Raw genomic sequence first — 16,354 nt, forward strand, 5'->3', positions numbered from 1 at the left:
TGGGGTCAGCCTTGCCATGGCCATGTCCCCTTATCCTCACACACAACAAATTTGTCTTCTGCTAAAGGGACAACACTTCCAGCCATGTGCCATTAAATAAAGAGCCTAGGGACTTTTTGCCTCTTTAAGCAGTTTACACTATTTTAGTGAGCTGCTCCTTTGTGCACCCCCTGGGTTCTGTTTAACCAACAGCTCTCTGCTGACTCACAAGAAAATCAGAAGTCAAAACATTTTATAAATAATAAATGCTGAGTCCACTTTATTTGCCTTTTTTAACCTGTGGGGCTGATATTTTCCAAGTTAAAACATCAAAATCTATTTTCAAATGAAATGAAATCTGGGATTCTCATATAGATCTGTATAGATCTGAGATTCTCTTATCATTCCCTGACAGCAGCTTATGAACACCTGAGGAAAAAACCGGTTTTACCAGACCAATAACAAACTCCACAGTGTCTGGAAACATTTCCATGCTATTATTCAGCACATCTATATATAAAAAAACATATATGTAGGGCTACAAAAATAGTTATTTTTTAAAAAACCCCATCAAAGATACAGTCTCTGTCTCAAGAAATCTGCACCACAAAGGTTCAGTCCTGTAAGATGTTGAGTGTGATAACCAAAGCATTTACTCACTGCATTTTAAATTCAATTAACTTGATAAATATTACACACATATTGAGACACCCCAACTGCCACAGCAGTCAGAATTCTATTTCTCTATGCTAACCCACCCTTATATTGAAAACAACCAGGGTCAAGACTGGATTTGGGAATGACAGACCAGAGTTATGACAGGATTAGTTCTGAGGATTTCCTTCTAAACACCCCATCTGCTACAAGTTGGGGAAGGAGTATGTTGTTGAGTAAAAAAACAGATTGCTCTACTAGATTTATAATAGAAATGCCTTAATATGGGGCTTGATCCAGTGCTAAAATCTGTGTTGCATTTAGAACCTCCTTAATGGCAAACATTTCACCTGTTCCATGGCTGCCTTTGTGTGCCAGGTATGAGTAACAACCCAGGATCAGAAATTCCCTAATAAGGACAATCTTTTTTGCCACCTTTTCCTTGTCAGCTGACTCTGACTCTCATCCTGGCACAGCAATGAGAGCACAGCCCTGAGGAGGTGTTTTTGTGCAGAGCCAGCATCTGTCCCCCTGTTACTAAACACTGATTATTAAATTAATTCCTGTAGCTCCTGCAGCAGTAGAATAAAGCAGAACTGTGGTGTTTGTGGTGGGTTTCATGGACATTTGCTTTTCTCACTTCCTCTGTTCTCAGGCTTATTGGCTCCATGTGAACTATCATCTGCTCCTTGTCCCTGACAAAACCACACCCTGAAAACTGACCAAACTCCCCAAAACATTTTTTTTTTTTTCTTCCCCAAAGACTTGCTTTCTGTAATAGCAGATTTCTGCTGGGTGACTTGGAAGGAAATGTATTATTGTAGCAGCATGTCCTACAAAGTAATTCTAATGATGAAAAAAGTGCCAAACATCTCCAATTGTATGTCAGAACAACCATTCCAACTCTCCCTCCAGCTACTTGTAAAAGAACTACAGAATTAAAGGTAATAAAAATAGATAAAGTAGAATATTTTCATACTTGGATTGTCTCTGTACTAGAATATCCCTGTATGGGCCATTCACCTTCCAGGTGGACTTGATGATCCTTGTGGGTCCCTTCATACATAGAATATTCTGTGAAATCTGTGAAGTAAGAAGTAATTTGCATCTGTTGAGTAGTTTTTCATTGACTTATGTGTTCTCAGTAAATTTTTCTGGCTTCAGAAGCCTTTCTTTTCTTCCCTTAAGGAGCATTAAGCAGCAAGGTTAAGTAAAGAAGTCGTTAAACAACTACATAATGAGACTTGATGACTTAGGAGAGGTAAAACTTAAATCCTCTGTATGTAGAGGGAATATTCAGAAATTCAAAGGAGAAATTGAAAGAAATTGAAAGAATTTACCTAAAAGGTTTGAGAATTCATTCACTTAATATGAGTGGGGTTGGCTCAGAGTATGTCTGTGCAGCAGCCAATGGAAAATGCATGTATTTTATTCTGTAAATAGGACACTGCTGACAGTAATAGCTGTATATCTAATATCCATCAGCTCGACTCCTTTGCTCTCACCCGCACGCTCACCCTGAGACACATGTTGCATTATCCCTGAGATCAAAACGAAAGATGTTTCATTTCGTTTTGTAGGCTCTGTGAAATGTTTTGGCAGCAGAGCCCCGTCCCCACAATGTCGATAATTGACAGAGCTGTAAATCTCTGGGCCCTTCACGGCCTCTCACTTCTCCTCACGTTCCCTCTCGGTCCCTCATGAACCCTCGTGGTCCCTCACGACTCCTCTCAGTCTCCCACGTCCCCCTCGATCCCCCATGTCCTCTCTTGATCCCTCACGATCTCTCTCTGTCCCTCACATCCCCCTCGGTCCCTCATGTCCCCTCATGTCCCCTCACGTCCCCTCACGTCCCCTCACGTCCCCTCATGTCCCCTCACGGTCCCGCCCCAGCCCGGCCGCCAGGCGGCGCCATAGCGCGCGGGAGGCCCGAGAGCGGGAGCCGCGATTGGTCCATGTGAAGGGGGCGGGGTTCCATGACCCCGCCCAAAAGGCGGCAAGGGGCGGGGCTCACGGGGCTGTTCTGCGCAGCCATTGGGTGGTGCCGGGACGGGGCGGGGCCGGGGCAGCGCGCGAAGGCTCGAAGCGGTCCCCGGGCGGCGGGAGCGCGGGCGGGCCATGGCGGCGGTACCGATAACAACGGAGGGCCCCGCTGAGGTGAGTCCTGCTGCTTCTCTCCGTTCGGAATGCCCGGGCGGCTGCTGACGACCGAGGCAGTTCGCGGCTGCCTGTGGCCTTGTGGCTCCTGGAGCTGTGGCGAGGTGGAAGGCCCGGGAAGGAGAGTGAGGGAAGTGGCTGTTCCAGTAACCTTTCCTTTACGGTGCCTTTTCCGGTGGCGGTGCCAGTAACCACCAGCCACCCCTGCCCTCCGCCCTTAATCGCGGGCGGTCCCGCGCCTTCACCGGGCTCGCCTCTGTTGGCGGACTACAGCTCCCAGCATGCTCCGTGCCCGACCTGGCGGCCGCGAGGCACGCTGGGAAGGCCGCGCTCAGCCTGTCTCCGCCGGCGCGGTGCATGCCGGGAAAGCTGCTGGGCCTTTGGTGACGGCTTAGAATAAAAAATAAATAAAAAATTAAATATCGAGTAAAAGTCGTTCAGTCTGAATACAGTCACTCCGGTCAATGTCAATTCCGTGCTTTTGCTGTGCAAGCTCGCATGTATACTACTCTATACGTGATTAGTCATTTGTATGATAAATATGGTAAATAGCAGTAATAATAATAAATATTATTAAGTATGTAAATGCCAATGCTAATAATTAGAATATAAGGAGACTGCATGTGGATTTCATTGTGCGTGAGCGCTTAGCCAAGGTTTTGGAATGAATTTGGATGCCAGCAGTGAGGACTACATCAACAATATTTACTCCATTAAGAAAAAAATCATATTTTGCTTTGTAGATTCCACTGGAGGATTTGAACCCAGAGTTGCAGAAATCCCTGGACAGCGACTCTGACAGTGGCCAGGGCAGCTGTGAAACAACCTCTCCTGGTCCCCTTGGCACAGGCACAGCGTCCTTGGAGGATGGAGGTCTGTAATATTGCCATTCATTACTGCATTTTTTATTTCATAAATATCTTTTAAGAGGTTGTCATTGCTTGAGTTGTAGGGATCCGAACTCTTATTGTTGCTGAGAATGTGGACAGGCATCTTTAATTCTCTGAAAAGTATTTTTTGAGCTACAGAAAGAAAAATATTTTGTGTGGGATGTGTCTTAATTGATTATTCACTTTCCTGTTTTGTTTAAACTATGTAGTGTGGTTTTTATTGCTATTTCAAGGCAAAACTCTACCAGTGAAGGATTTTCAGCTTTGCAGGTTTTTTTTTAAGATTAAAAACCTTTAACATCAGTTTGGGTTAATTAAATGCTGTTCTCTGGGGAGAAGTGGATTTTGAAAAGTTGAGTTCAGGCTCATTTGCTGTAGATGGTGACATAGGTCAGATTTAAGGGGTGTAAATTTGGTTGTTTGTTAATTAACTTGTGTCACTTTCCTTTTTTTTATTTTCATATCTTTTGCCAGATTCAGAAGAAGAAATTTTTGTGCGTAAAAAAGCAAAAAACCAGAAGGTTCTTCAGGACAGTGAGAGTGAAGAGGATGGAGAGTCACCTGTGCAGGAAGACTCACCTGTGCAGGAAGATGCTTTGGATGGAGACAAAGAAAATGAAGAGGAAAAGGAGAATTTTGCTGCTGAAAAGAAGAAGAAATCTCATCGTGTCCGCCCAGCTCTGCTGGACAGTGATGACAGTAACACTGGGGACAGGCTGCAGACTGAAAACCTGGAAACAGGCAGGAAATCTGCCTTGCCTCAGGGTGAGCTGGAAGAGAAGAGACCCCAAAAATCTGGGAAAAAGAACAGCAAACATAGACACAGCCTTGAGGAGGAGCCTGCAGAAGAAGGTGTAACAAAATCCAGAAGAAGGAAAGGGAAGGAGAAAATAATGGAGTCCATTAAACAGCTGAGAAAAGAAAAGAAGCCTGTGGCAGAGGTGAGTATTTTGGCAGAAAACCTCAGATAATTTCTCAACTAAACTCAATTTCTTATTGCTTGAGGTTATTCTGTTCCAAAGCTTCAGTGTTGTGTCCACATTCCTGCAGCAGGTTTGGGATCCACAGGGATCCATTGAACAAGTCTAACCTGCAAAGTCTGCAGATTAATTTCATTAAGTAGCATTAAATTTGCACTTTAAGGAAATAGAAAACCTAATGCTTGATTTAATGCCATTTTAAATTAATGTCAAAGAATCAAAGGCACCTTCTGAAAGGAATCACACAACTGATTTATTCTTCTGGAAGCAGGTGGATGGTGGTGAGAGGTTTCCTTTCAATGACAGTGGATGTCTTCTGGATGACAAAGAGCTCTTTGATAATGGCTTGGAAGAGGATAATGATCAACCCCTTGAGGATGAAGAGTCCCTGGAATCCATAAGAGCAGCAGTGAAAAACAAAATAAAAAAATACAAGGTAACAGTTGACTGTGATACAAAATTATTGTTAATATACTCTTTCAAATTGATAGAGAATAAGTTTAGACTGGATATTGGGAGGAAATTGTTCCCTGTGAGGATGGAGAGGGCCTGGCACAGGTTGTCCAGAGAAGCTGTGGCTGCCCCATCCCTGGAAGTGTCCAAGATCAGGTTGGACAGGGCTTGGAGCCCCCTGGGATAGTGGAAGGTGTCCTTGCCCAGGGCTGAGGTTGGAATGGGATGATCTTTAAGGTCTTTTGCAACCTAAGTCATTCCATGATTACTGGATTTAGTAGGAATTTGTACCTGAGCATGTTCTAAAGCTCTCTTTGATCATGGTGGAGTTGTACTGCTGTGGCAAAAGTGAGGAGTGCCTTCTGGTTTTTGTTTTTAAAGATGGAGGGATGTTGTCCTGGCAAGTTAAAAAGATAATGTTGGACTAGGAGCTTTTTTTTGTGGTGTGTTTGCCCTTGATAGAGCCAGTATATAATAGAAATTGTTGAATTTCTTCTTATCCCCCATAGAACAAAGAACCTTTTCCTGATGATGAAGGCTACAAACATGTATTTGATGAGGAGGATGAGGAGCCTGTGCTAAAGGAACCAAAAAGGAAGGTGAAGTCTTCATCTTTTCCAAGCTCTGTATTGTTTGTCGTGACTAAAATGGTTTTGTCTGCACAGTGTAATTTTGTTTTTTTTTTTTAAACTGGATGCTTTATTCTGACTCCTTTCTATTTGAAAGGGGAAAATAAGCTATTTAAGAAGTAGAGAAAGAGCCCCATGTTTTGTTTCCTGACTGCAGAAACCTTTCTTTTCTCTCCTTAAGGAGCGGAAAGCAGCAAGGTTAAGTAAAGAAGCCATTAAACAACTACATAGTGAGAGCCAGCGACTTATTAGAGGTAAAACTTAAATTCTTTACATATAAAGGGGTATAAATTGTTCAGAAATTCAGAGGAGAAATTGAAAGAACTTACCCAGAAGGTTAAAGCCTCCTTTGACATAACATGACTTATTGAGGGTTGAAGGGTGCAAGGCCATTTTTATTGAAGGACCTCTTAAAGGTATTTTTGTAACTAATGAAAAGAAAGGTACTTGTTACCAAATAAAGAGCTCCAATGATGTTTTAAATCTTCTCTCACCATCTTTCTCTGGCAGAATCATCTGTGTCTCTCCCATATCATGTGCCTGAGGCCAGAAGTGTTCATGACTTCTACAAGCGCAGGGCTCGACCAGCATGTCAAGGAAATGCCATGGCCCTGCTGAAGTAAGGACTTAAACCTTCTTAATACAAATTTTTCATAAGTTTTAAGCATCTCTAGATTTTGTTTTGAGGATAGCCAGACTTTCTTGGGCTCCTTTAAACCCATAAAAGTAGCAAATTAGGAGAATGTCATTGCTAACATCAGGCAATGCTGCTCTCCTGACAGAGTTATAGCATTGAAGTGATCAGGCCCAGGAGTAACTCATACGAAGGAACTTGCTGGTGCAGAGTTACTTTAATGGGATTTACCCCAATATTTTGTTCGGACTTTTTCTTCTCTGAGTAATGTGTAGTACAATAGTGAAGTTACAGAAGCCACAAAATCTCTCAGGAATTTCATACTGTAACCAATACAAAGCTTTTGCACTTCCTTAAGTTCTTATGATGAAGTTTTCCAGATTTCTGTCCTTCACCTTTTCCTACATATTAATGACAATAATTAGGAAATTATTTCTTCCCCTCAGTTTGCCCTCACCCTTATCCACCTTTCACACTAACCAAGTTTCTTTCTGCCTTTGTTAGGTCCTCTAAATACCAGCTGCCACTAAATGAAGAATCTGCAGCCACTGGGAACTTGAGCAAGGGTTGCAAAGATGGGCCAGTGGAAGGTGATCAATCAGCAGCTACTGAACCAGAAATGAACCTGGGCAGAGATGTTGATTCTACTGTGACTGAGCCTCTTGCTGCTGAAGGGAAGAACTTGCCAGAGGACTGTGCTGAGCAGCCCAGGCAGGACAGGGAGGATTCTCATGCAGTTACAGGGACTGTAACTGATGGTAACACAGAGGAGCAGCAGCTCTCCATCTGCCTGAACACAGATTGTGATGAGCAAAAGGAGAGTGAAATTCCTCCAGCAACTGGAGATGCCCTCATGGAAAGAGGGGAAACAGCACCAGAGGTACAAGGTGAAACAAACAGTCAACAAGTGGGGCCTGGACTGGTGGAACAGCCTGAAAAAGTGAGGAAATCCAAGCTGGATAAACTTCGTGAACTGGGAATAGACCTGTCCATCCAGCCAAGGATCTGCTCTGACAAGGAATCCTTCATAATCCTTGATGAAGCTGATTCCAATAAAGGTATAATTTGTTTTGTAGTCCTAAGCAGTGTTGATCTGGACTTGGCTGGAAAATTCAGGAATATTTAGGTGATGGAACAGTCAGATACATTTGCTTACTAGTGTGGATTCTTTGAGACATGTTAACAGAAATTTAGAATTGTCTGGTGGCTGGGAGGCTGGACTGGAAGTGAGTTGAGATCTTGTGAACAAATGGTAGTCAATGGTAAGAGAATTTAATATTAGCTAATATCAAGCTACAGCAAAAATATTCTGTGGTGGCTTATTATTAGTTGAATAGAATATTTTAATATTCAAGATTTAGCTTTTAAACGATCCTTTTTTAAACTTAGCTTTGAACTAAACTTTGGGAGCAAAAAAAAGCTCAAGACCTACTCTTACTAGAACTGTTAACAATCAATTTTAGAAGCTGTAACATTGATTTAATTCATATGTATTTAAAGAACTAGAAGCCCTGAAAGCACGTTTCTTGAAGCACACTTTCCAGACACCAAAATCCAAAGTGGAACGGGCCATAAACATGAACATTGTCCGTAAGGAAACAACATCTGATGGGAAAGAGGAGCTGAGAGCAGATGTGGTGCCAGCAGTTTTGGCTGCAGAGAGCCTGGAGGAAACAGTCCACACAAAGCCAGGTTGGTGGGAGAGAAGAAGAGACAAGGATTGAGTTGCAAAACATTTTTGTCTTTATTTTCCTCTCTCATGCTCTGTTTCCCAATGCTGCCCTACAATGTATGCGAAGGGATTTTCATCTGTAAGATTACTGTGTATGTTCCCCCTAAAGGATAGCACTGTTTTAATAAAAAAAATATTGGTGGATCACTTAAATAAGCTTGTGTAGGACTGCCTCAGTCAGATCTTAATAGTTCCTTAGTTTTTTTATGCTGTGGTTGCTCCATCCCTGGAAGCGTCTGAACCCAAGTTGGACAGAGCTTGGAGCAACCTGGCCTAGTGGAGGGTGTCCCTACCCATGGCAGTGATGGAACTGGGTAAACTTTAAGTTGTTTTCCAAGGCAAACCATTGCCTGGATGTTTTGGTGTGCAGGTGAGAAGCTGCAGGCCCTGAAGGCCAAGCTGCAGGAGGCCATGAAGCTCCGCAGGTCCGAGGAGCGGCAGAAGCGACAAGCGCTGTTCCAACTGGACAATGAGGAGATGCTGGAGGAGGAGGAGGAGGAGGAGGAGATGACAGATGAGTCTGAGGAGGAGGAGGAAGAAGAAGAAGAAGGTGATCATGAGGTCTGTGTGCAACATTTTTCCATAACTTCATCAGCTTCTCCATTCTGCTCCCTCTCCCCAGCGGAGTGGGATTTTTATCCATTTCTAATTGTGGAAATTGCTAAGAATTCTTCCTAAGAGCTAAAAAATTGGTATAGTTGGCATATTCAGGGTTTGTCTAACATTGAATTCATGAGTATTTTCCTTATTTGTCTAATGTGGAAATGTTTAAAATATTTTGATGCCCCTTCCTTTTTTTATAAATCTTTGGTTCATTGCTGGCAGGTCCAAACCCTTGGACAGGGTTTGCCATGAAAATAATCATTAAATCTCTGCTGTGTTTGGGGATGTTTTTTAGAATTCAGAATTTCTGCTTGATGAAGCAGAGGAAGATAATGAGGATACAGAAGAGAAACACACTGAAGATGGGGATAAAGAAACTGACAAAGAATCAATTGATGGAGAAAAGCTGGAGAAATCTGATCATGGTGATTCTGTTCTGAAGCATCCTTCAACAGAGTCTACATTGATGCTTTTTAAGGACAGCTCCTCAAAAATGGGGTAAATAATGCAAGCCTTAAAAATAGTGACTGTGAAATTTAAAATTTGATTAGCATGTATAGATTTTTTTTATTTAAAGTGCTTTTTTTTATTAGTATTTTTTGTTACCTTGGTTGTTTTGCAATTAATCCTAAACTTATTAACAAATACCTTTTATGAATTGCAGATATTCTCTTCCTGATGAAAAACTGGAAATGGAAGAAACTGTAGACAAAGGACCTAGCAAGTTAGGTAAAGTAGAATTATTGCCCTAAATAATTGCTTTATTTTTTTAATGTAGCACATATTTAAGGTTGGTATTCAGTAGTTCTGCTATTTCATCACCTGTATATGGTTATACAGTATGATTTTAGAAGTTTAGATTGAAAAAACTAGAGGGAAAAACAATGCTGGAAGAAATATGAAATGTCAGAAATCAATAAGGTAAGTAAAAAAGTGTAATATGCATCCTGTGAGAAGGGAATCCATCATGACCACAAAATGAATTTTTAGCAAGGTGTCAGTGTTGCAAAATATTATATTGAGGTTTTACTGGATTAAACACACTAAAAAAGTTAAGCACTTTTTTTTTTAATTTTATTTTTTATTATTATTACCAGAGGATGATGATTCATTTTCTCTACCAACTCTGGGGAAGGAGAACAGCCACAACAGCAGCTTTGAGTTCATTGGCTCCATGATCCCATCCTACCAACCCTGTAACAAACAGGCCTCAAGGGGAGGGAGCTTCTTACCTGCAGCAGGGGGGTTCAGGTCACCCTCCCCAGGATTCTTCAAAACAAGTTTTATCAGCTCTGCTTCCAAGGTGAGACTCTCAGTCCTGGTTGTGTCTTATACTAACACAGTGGGAAATAAATAAATGTATTTTATCCTGATGGTCAGGTCTGTCAAATCAGATTTTTCAAACCAGACAAAATGCTTTGTAGCAGTAAGATTTCAGAAGTGCAAACTGCCCCTTGGGCTCATGTCCACATTGGAATGGGTAAAAGTGACATAAAATTTATAATATAATATAAACATCAAAGAAAATATGTTGTAATCTGGTTTTTATATCTAAAATATGTGTATATAAATATGTTTTTTAAGAATGCTTCCATGAGCTACACAGCATCTGATGTCAGTGAGCTCCTGTTGTGTGTGGGACATAATTTGACTTGGTTTGGGTTGGAAGGAACCTCAAAGCTCATCTCATCCCATCCCCTGCCATGGGCAGGGACACTTTCACTGTCCCAGGGTGCTCCAAACCCCACCCAAGCTGGCCAGGAACATTTTCAGGGATGGGGAAACCACAGCTTCTCTGTGAAATCTGTTCTAGTGCCTTTCACATTTATATTTAGGCTTGCTAAACAATTTTTATATCTTTTTGTATTCCCTTGTCTAGAGCTCAGGAAAGACCTCTGAGCCTTCTCTTCCCATAGAAGATTCCCAGGACCTGTATAATGCTTTTCCTGAGCCCAAAAGTTTATTTCCAGGGGCTGGGGAGTCAAGGTTTCAGTTTTCCCTGGAAGATGACACTCAAAGCCAGCTGCTGGATGCAGATGGGTGAGTGATGGGTATAAAGGATGGTGTTTTGTGCCTGTTAACAGAAATTGGATGTGCAGACCATGATTTTTCTAATTACAGCCTTTCTTTCAGGTTCTTAAATGTTGGACAAGACAGGAATAAATACCAGTCCTCAAAGCATCAGCTGCCACTGGCTAGCATGGATGAGAATGCCATGGATGCCAACATGGATGAGTTACTGGACCTGTGTTCTGGACAGTTCAGCAGCCAAGCTGAGCATGTGCCAAACACCAGCAGCACCAAAAAGCAGAACATGGAGGAACTGATCAATCTGTGTTCAGGAAAATTTGTGTCTCAGAGTATGTTCTGAATTCTCTTTTCAGCTTTGCTGGTTGCTTGACTTAGAAATTTTTAGCTGAGGTAACTTCAGATCTGGGCACTGAAGCTGCATGTGGAATTTTGTCTTTGTTGGGAGCATATGCAGTTTTATTTCTAGGGTCTGACACTTTTAAGAGCTGAAATGAGTTGCCATCTTATTGCTTTCTGTAGCAGGTTCTCCAACTTGGGCTTCTTCAGTGTTTTCCAAGGCAGAAAAAGACAGTGACATAGAAGATCCAATGGCAGAGGCTCTGGAGCTCTGTTCAGGCTCCTTTCCCACAGACAGGTTAGCATTGCTTTCCCAAAATTTACAGAAGTTAATTCTGGCAACTGTCTTGTTTCACTCTTAGAAGTGTTTATTTGCTGACAGTGAAAGTGTGCTTTGTTTTGGAGGTGAAGAATATTGCAAATTGCTCAGCAATTACTCTCTAATTGGCAGCATAAACTGTTTCCCACAGCTACTGTGAAGGGAAATACTTTGTCTTTCACTGATAGTGAAAGAAACAGTTAAGAGCTTCCATTAAACTCAGAAAAAAATGATTAAAAGTGGGAATTTTGGAGTCTGTTCTGGGCTGTGGCCAAACTGCTGTAACCAAATGTAAAGTTGGATACTTGGAGTTTTTATTGACTAAATTGGAAAGTGTGTGGCTGCCTGACAAAAGGATAGTGAGGCTTAATAAGTGAGAATATTAAGGGGATCCAAGAGGAATTGAGAGGGGGGAAAAAATTTGAAAATTAGTGTTTGTCCCATGATTTCTGCAAGACATGAAGTCTTAAAACATCAACTCTAATGGGGATTTGGGGCATTTATAGCTAAATGCTGCTGGCAGATTGTAGCTCTGAGCACTCACAGAGAATTGCCTGAGAGCAGCTGATGTGGACATTGAAATTTTGCCTCGATTTACTGGAGGCAGGATGAAAATGCCTTTCTCCCATTTCTGTTTTCCCTAGGGAAGAGGAAGAAGAAGAGGAACAAGAAGAACTTGGTGGTTTTCAGCTTTTGACAGATGATGAGGCCTTTGCAAGTGAAGAGGTGTGAACTGATGGAGCCAGGCAGCTGCTGGATAAAATGGATAATTCCATTTATCTCCCTAAGTTTTTAATATATCCATCAATGCAAAGTACCACAACTTCCACAAGTTACTGAAACGTTTTTCAGAGCAAACTTTGCATCATTTAAAAGGCTCTTTAATATAATGATGCAGTGAAAAATGCAAATCCTCTGAAATATGCCTGGTGTTTGAGTGTCTTGTTAATTGAAGAACAGCCAAATCTGTTGCAAAGCAATCCACTCTCAGAAATTCCTGATTTCTGAAAACTTTCTCTTTGACAGGATGAAAAGGGTGAAGATAGTGCTGATGAAGAAGCAGAAATTAGTGATGAAGAAGAACTGCTGAGACATAGACCAGGCTTGAAGAAAAAACTGTAATTATTTTTAAAAATCTTAATTACCAGAGAGACTAGAAATTAATAGCACTAGAAATTTAGTTTGGAATTATTCCTTCTCCAGCAGATGTTTATATGGTCTGGGTTTTTTTTTGCTTTGGAGCTATCATGTTGCATTAATTTAACTGTGTTGCTTGTGGATTATAGATGGAAATCAAAATGCCATGATAAAAGCAGTGCAATTTTTTTTTTTACCAAAAAAAGGGATGCAAGCATATTGTTGTCATTCCTCATGTATTAAGATCTTATTTGTTCTAGCCTGTAAAACACAGAGCTGGCAGTTATTGCCATCATCTTTGGAATCTGGTGGATGACAGTGATTTGGGGTGGTACATGATGTCAGGCTATGTGTGTAAATGAGCAAGAACTCAAGGCTCGGTTTTGCAAAAATTACATGAGAAATTCCAATCCGTGTGGTCATTTTATATCAAAAGACAAACCTTGCTTTCAGAAGATTGTTGTGACGGCTGTTATGCTCCCAAACTGAACTCTTTCAACTATTTTTTTTCATAGAAAACTGCAAGATTTCATGGAAGAGGAGGCAGAGCTGTCAGGGAGTGACGTGGGAAGCGAGGACGAGTACGACGGTGAAGACCTGAACCAATACGAGGAAGAGATTATCGACGAGGAGCTGCCAAACGAAGCAGAACTGGGAAACCAAATACAGAAATTCCACATGTCAGTGCCATTATCAGTAGATCTTGGGGTGTGTTGTGTGCCCTGGCTCTGGGACAGGAGCTGGGCTAAGCTGTTCTGTGTCCTGTGCTGGCAGGAAGGCGATGCTGGACGATGACAAGCGCCAGCTGCGCCTGTACCAGGAGCGGTACCTGCTGGATGGGGACCTGCACAGCGACGGGCCAGGCAGGACCAGGAAGTTCAGATGGAAAAACATAGGTGACCTATGATCCACAGTTAAGAGAGGGGGAGAAAGATTAAAAACAGAGCTTGTGGGAAGTAGCAATTAGTGGTGTATTTCAGGAATTAATTACCACGGCATGATTTTGGGTTTTTGCTTGGTTCGGTTTTTTTTTTTTATCTTGTTTTTTTGCTTGCCTCCATTTTCAAAATTGATAGCTGACTGTCTTGTTTTGTTGCCTAGATTTTGCTTCACAGATGGACTTGTTTCAGAGAGATTCAGATAATGAGGAGGAGAATGAAGAGTTTGATGAGACAGAGGTGAAGTGGAGGAAGGAGCGGTTTGAGCGAGAGCAGTGGCTTCGTGAGCAGGTACTGGTGAGCTGCTAGAGAGGCTTCCTCAGTCTCTGTATCATTGCTGAGTGTGAAATTGTTTATTCCTCAAGCTAAACTTCAGTATAAGGTCAGATTTCCCAGCTGAATGTGATGCTGTTCATTAATCAAACAAGGATGATGAAGTATCTAAGAAATTGCAATAACCTCTTACAGTAAAAAGTAAATAAAAATTAATTTGCATAAAGAAAATAATTACTTAAAATACTGAATGGAATGTCCATTGGTAATATGAATTTTTTCAATTGTCTTCTCTCTGCTACAGAAGGAAAAAAATAAAGAGCAGGAGGAAGAGGAGGAGGAAGAAATTGCTGGAAACAGCGAATTCATGAAACTGGCCAAAAAAGTGACTGCCAAGTCCCTGCAGAAGAAAGGTGAGCATGATTTTTATTGAAGTGATGAGAAGAGAAGAGAAAAAAAGAGTTCAAAAAACTAATCTTTCCCTCATGTCTTTGCCAGCCACCCCAGCAGTGGTGGTACAAGACACAACTCTGTTACCCAGGAACCCATTTGAAGCCTTCAGACCTGCTGGTGACATCCAGGTGGGTACCAATCCTCAAAAATGGCATTTCCCACCACAGCCAAGTCAGCTGGCCCTGAATTCTGGGCACTCCTGGTTTGTGTTGTTGTCACATGTGAATAAAGAGTAGATTTTCTGTGAAGACTAACTTACTAAGCAACTTGCCTTATTTCCTCAGAGTGTTTAATGCAGCTTTTCTTTGCTTTTCAGATTAAAAATGGGTCACTCTTGAACAGACCTAAAGCTGTCCTTCAGAAGCTGGCAGCAATGTCAGATCTTAATCCAAATGCCCCTCGAAATTCCAGGAATTTTGTCTTTCATACACTTTCACCAGAGAAGAGTGAAGAGGCAAAGGAGAAATCAAAGCCTCAGGTAAAGATTTGGGTAGCAGCTGCTGCCAGTTGTGGAGATTTTTTAAATAGAGAGGCACTGAAATCTGAATTCAGAATTTAAACTTTTTTCCCTTTTTTTTGGACATGTTGTGTATTTTAATCTATTTGACTGCCCTTAGGTGAAGAAGAGAGGCCCTTCTGCAGTGATAACATCAGCAGCAAAGAGGCCCAGGGTAGAAAACTCAGAGGAAACCAGTCAAAGCAGAAGCATTTTCCAGTACTTGGAGAGCTGAAAATTCCTATTTGGAGTCAAAGGTTCTATCTCCTCTTTGCCAGCTGCAGTTTATTTTGCCAATCTGCCAGAAGTCACCAGGCAGGGAAACAAATGGCTGCCACCTCATTGACAAATTCCAGTAATTTCCAGGCAGTGGTTTTGTGCTTTTTTTTTTTTTTTTTTAAGTCTTCTGTGACAAATGGGAGCACAAAATCCATTTCTGGTTTGGAATGAAATGCTGACTTGGTCTTTCCCAAGCATTAAAGAAACTTCCACTGCTGTGGGCTGTCCTCAAAGGAGCTGCAGAGGTATCAGTTCCACCTGGAAATGCCATTGGTGGGACAAGGAAATACCTCAGGTAGCTGAAAGCACAATAAAGGAGGGATTTCTGCAGCTCTGGGAGAAAATGAAGCAGTGTTGGCCATGGCAGGACACTTGTTTACACTTGCAGCACAAAGTTTTAGCTGTGGCTCCCTCCAGTGTCTCATTTTCTTTAATGGTAAACATTTATTAAGCTTTGCCTTTTAAGAAGCTCTTAATTTATCCTTAAATATTTGCTATATGGAAAAGGTCCCAGCCTCTTCTGAGGCAATATGAGAAGGGTTTCTTTCCAAGTTTTTATTACTGTTGATATCCTTAAATTTGCAGATGAATGTGTATGGGGAGAGGGAAGAATGTGAGTAATGTGTGGGAGAGGAAAATGTTTGGGGGGGGTTTATTTGCATTGGTGGGGGAAATTGCTGGGATTGCTCTGGTTTGCCTGACTTCAGGTTATCTTTTACCATCCATTCTGTTGTTTTCATGGAAGCTGCACTCATCCAAGAGAAACCATCCATTGCTGAGCAGCCAGTAAGGAAAGGGCTGCTCTAGAATAAGGGAATTTATAAGAAACTTGAGCCAGAGTTTCCAGCATTCCTGACATTTCTGCTCACAGGTTGAAGTGTTGGAGAGCAGATAATGGTACCTGCACTAAGACTGAACATCTCTGGAACTGGGTGTCACAAACCTGAGAAGTGTCTGAGCTGTAAATTTTGTAACATCCTGAGCACACTCCCCGTGTGCTTGTGTGTAAAATATTTTATTGTACAGTATGTTATAAAGAATTATGGTACTAATCGAAGTGCAACTTCACAATAAAACATGTTTTTAATTTTTGCAGGCAGTTAGAATTCATTTATAGGATTTCTCTCAGTTGTAGACATGTCTTGGTGTTTTTTCCCCCAATGTTCTTTTATTTCTGGCTATGTCTATTTTTTCATTCTGCCTTTTTTTTCTTTCTTGTTGCCACAACTCAGCCCTTCACTAGGAACAGCTGCAATAATATTGGAATACAACAAAAACAGTCCCTTGTGTTTATTGGAGTGTGGATTTTCAACTCCTCAAGCCTTCTACTTGGTTTGCATAAAATTCTTGGCCTGGAGAATATGTTTTTTTCCTGCTTCAG

General features: G+C 41.5%; 1 protein-coding gene across 4 annotated transcripts; it reads left to right on the forward strand.

The window, feature by feature from the left end:
• Positions 1 to 2,679: 2,679 nt before the first annotated feature.
• Positions 2,680 to 16,065, forward strand: CLSPN (claspin). 4 transcript variants are annotated; one of them, XM_079325846.1, is made up of 25 exons: positions 2,680 to 2,790; positions 3,534 to 3,663; positions 4,155 to 4,621; positions 4,929 to 5,096; positions 5,623 to 5,712; positions 5,924 to 5,996; positions 6,253 to 6,361; positions 6,881 to 7,434; positions 7,877 to 8,068; positions 8,479 to 8,669; positions 9,007 to 9,209; positions 9,376 to 9,440; positions 9,809 to 10,014; positions 10,591 to 10,751; positions 10,845 to 11,071; positions 11,262 to 11,376; positions 12,042 to 12,123; positions 12,424 to 12,515; positions 13,050 to 13,214; positions 13,309 to 13,430; positions 13,636 to 13,763; positions 14,050 to 14,158; positions 14,244 to 14,326; positions 14,515 to 14,676; positions 14,816 to 16,065. In XM_079325846.1, exons 1-25 carry the CDS (start codon positions 2,752 to 2,754, stop codon positions 14,927 to 14,929), a joined length of 4,047 nt encoding a protein of 1,348 aa, XP_079181972.1. In that variant the 5' UTR covers positions 2,680 to 2,751; the 3' UTR covers positions 14,930 to 16,065. The 4 variants fall into 4 exon arrangements, with proteins under 4 accessions (XP_079181972.1, XP_079181973.1, XP_079181974.1 ...); XM_079325847.1 differs by having other exon boundaries at positions 2,685 to 2,790; positions 4,932 to 5,096; XM_079325848.1 differs by having other exon boundaries at positions 2,685 to 2,790; positions 11,265 to 11,376; positions 14,816 to 15,060.
• The last annotated feature ends 289 nt before the right edge of the window (positions 16,066 to 16,354 follow it).

Source organism: Erithacus rubecula (genome assembly GCF_903797595.1).
Source record: "Erithacus rubecula genome assembly, chromosome: 23".
NCBI classification, from domain to species: Eukaryota; Metazoa; Chordata; class Aves; order Passeriformes; family Muscicapidae; genus Erithacus; species Erithacus rubecula.

Bases quoted from the DNA above. Each gene is read 5' to 3' on its own strand.
- CLSPN (XM_079325846.1), top strand. From the start codon at position 2,752: ATGGCGGCGGTACCGATAACAACGGAGGGCCCCGCTGAG. The intron at 9,441-9,808 runs GTAAAGTAGAAT...TATTATTACCAG, and splicing joins CAAAGGACCTAGCAAGTTAG to AGGATGATGATTCATTTTCT. The intron at 11,072-11,261 runs GTATGTTCTGAA...TGCTTTCTGTAG, and splicing joins AGGAAAATTTGTGTCTCAGA to CAGGTTCTCCAACTTGGGCT.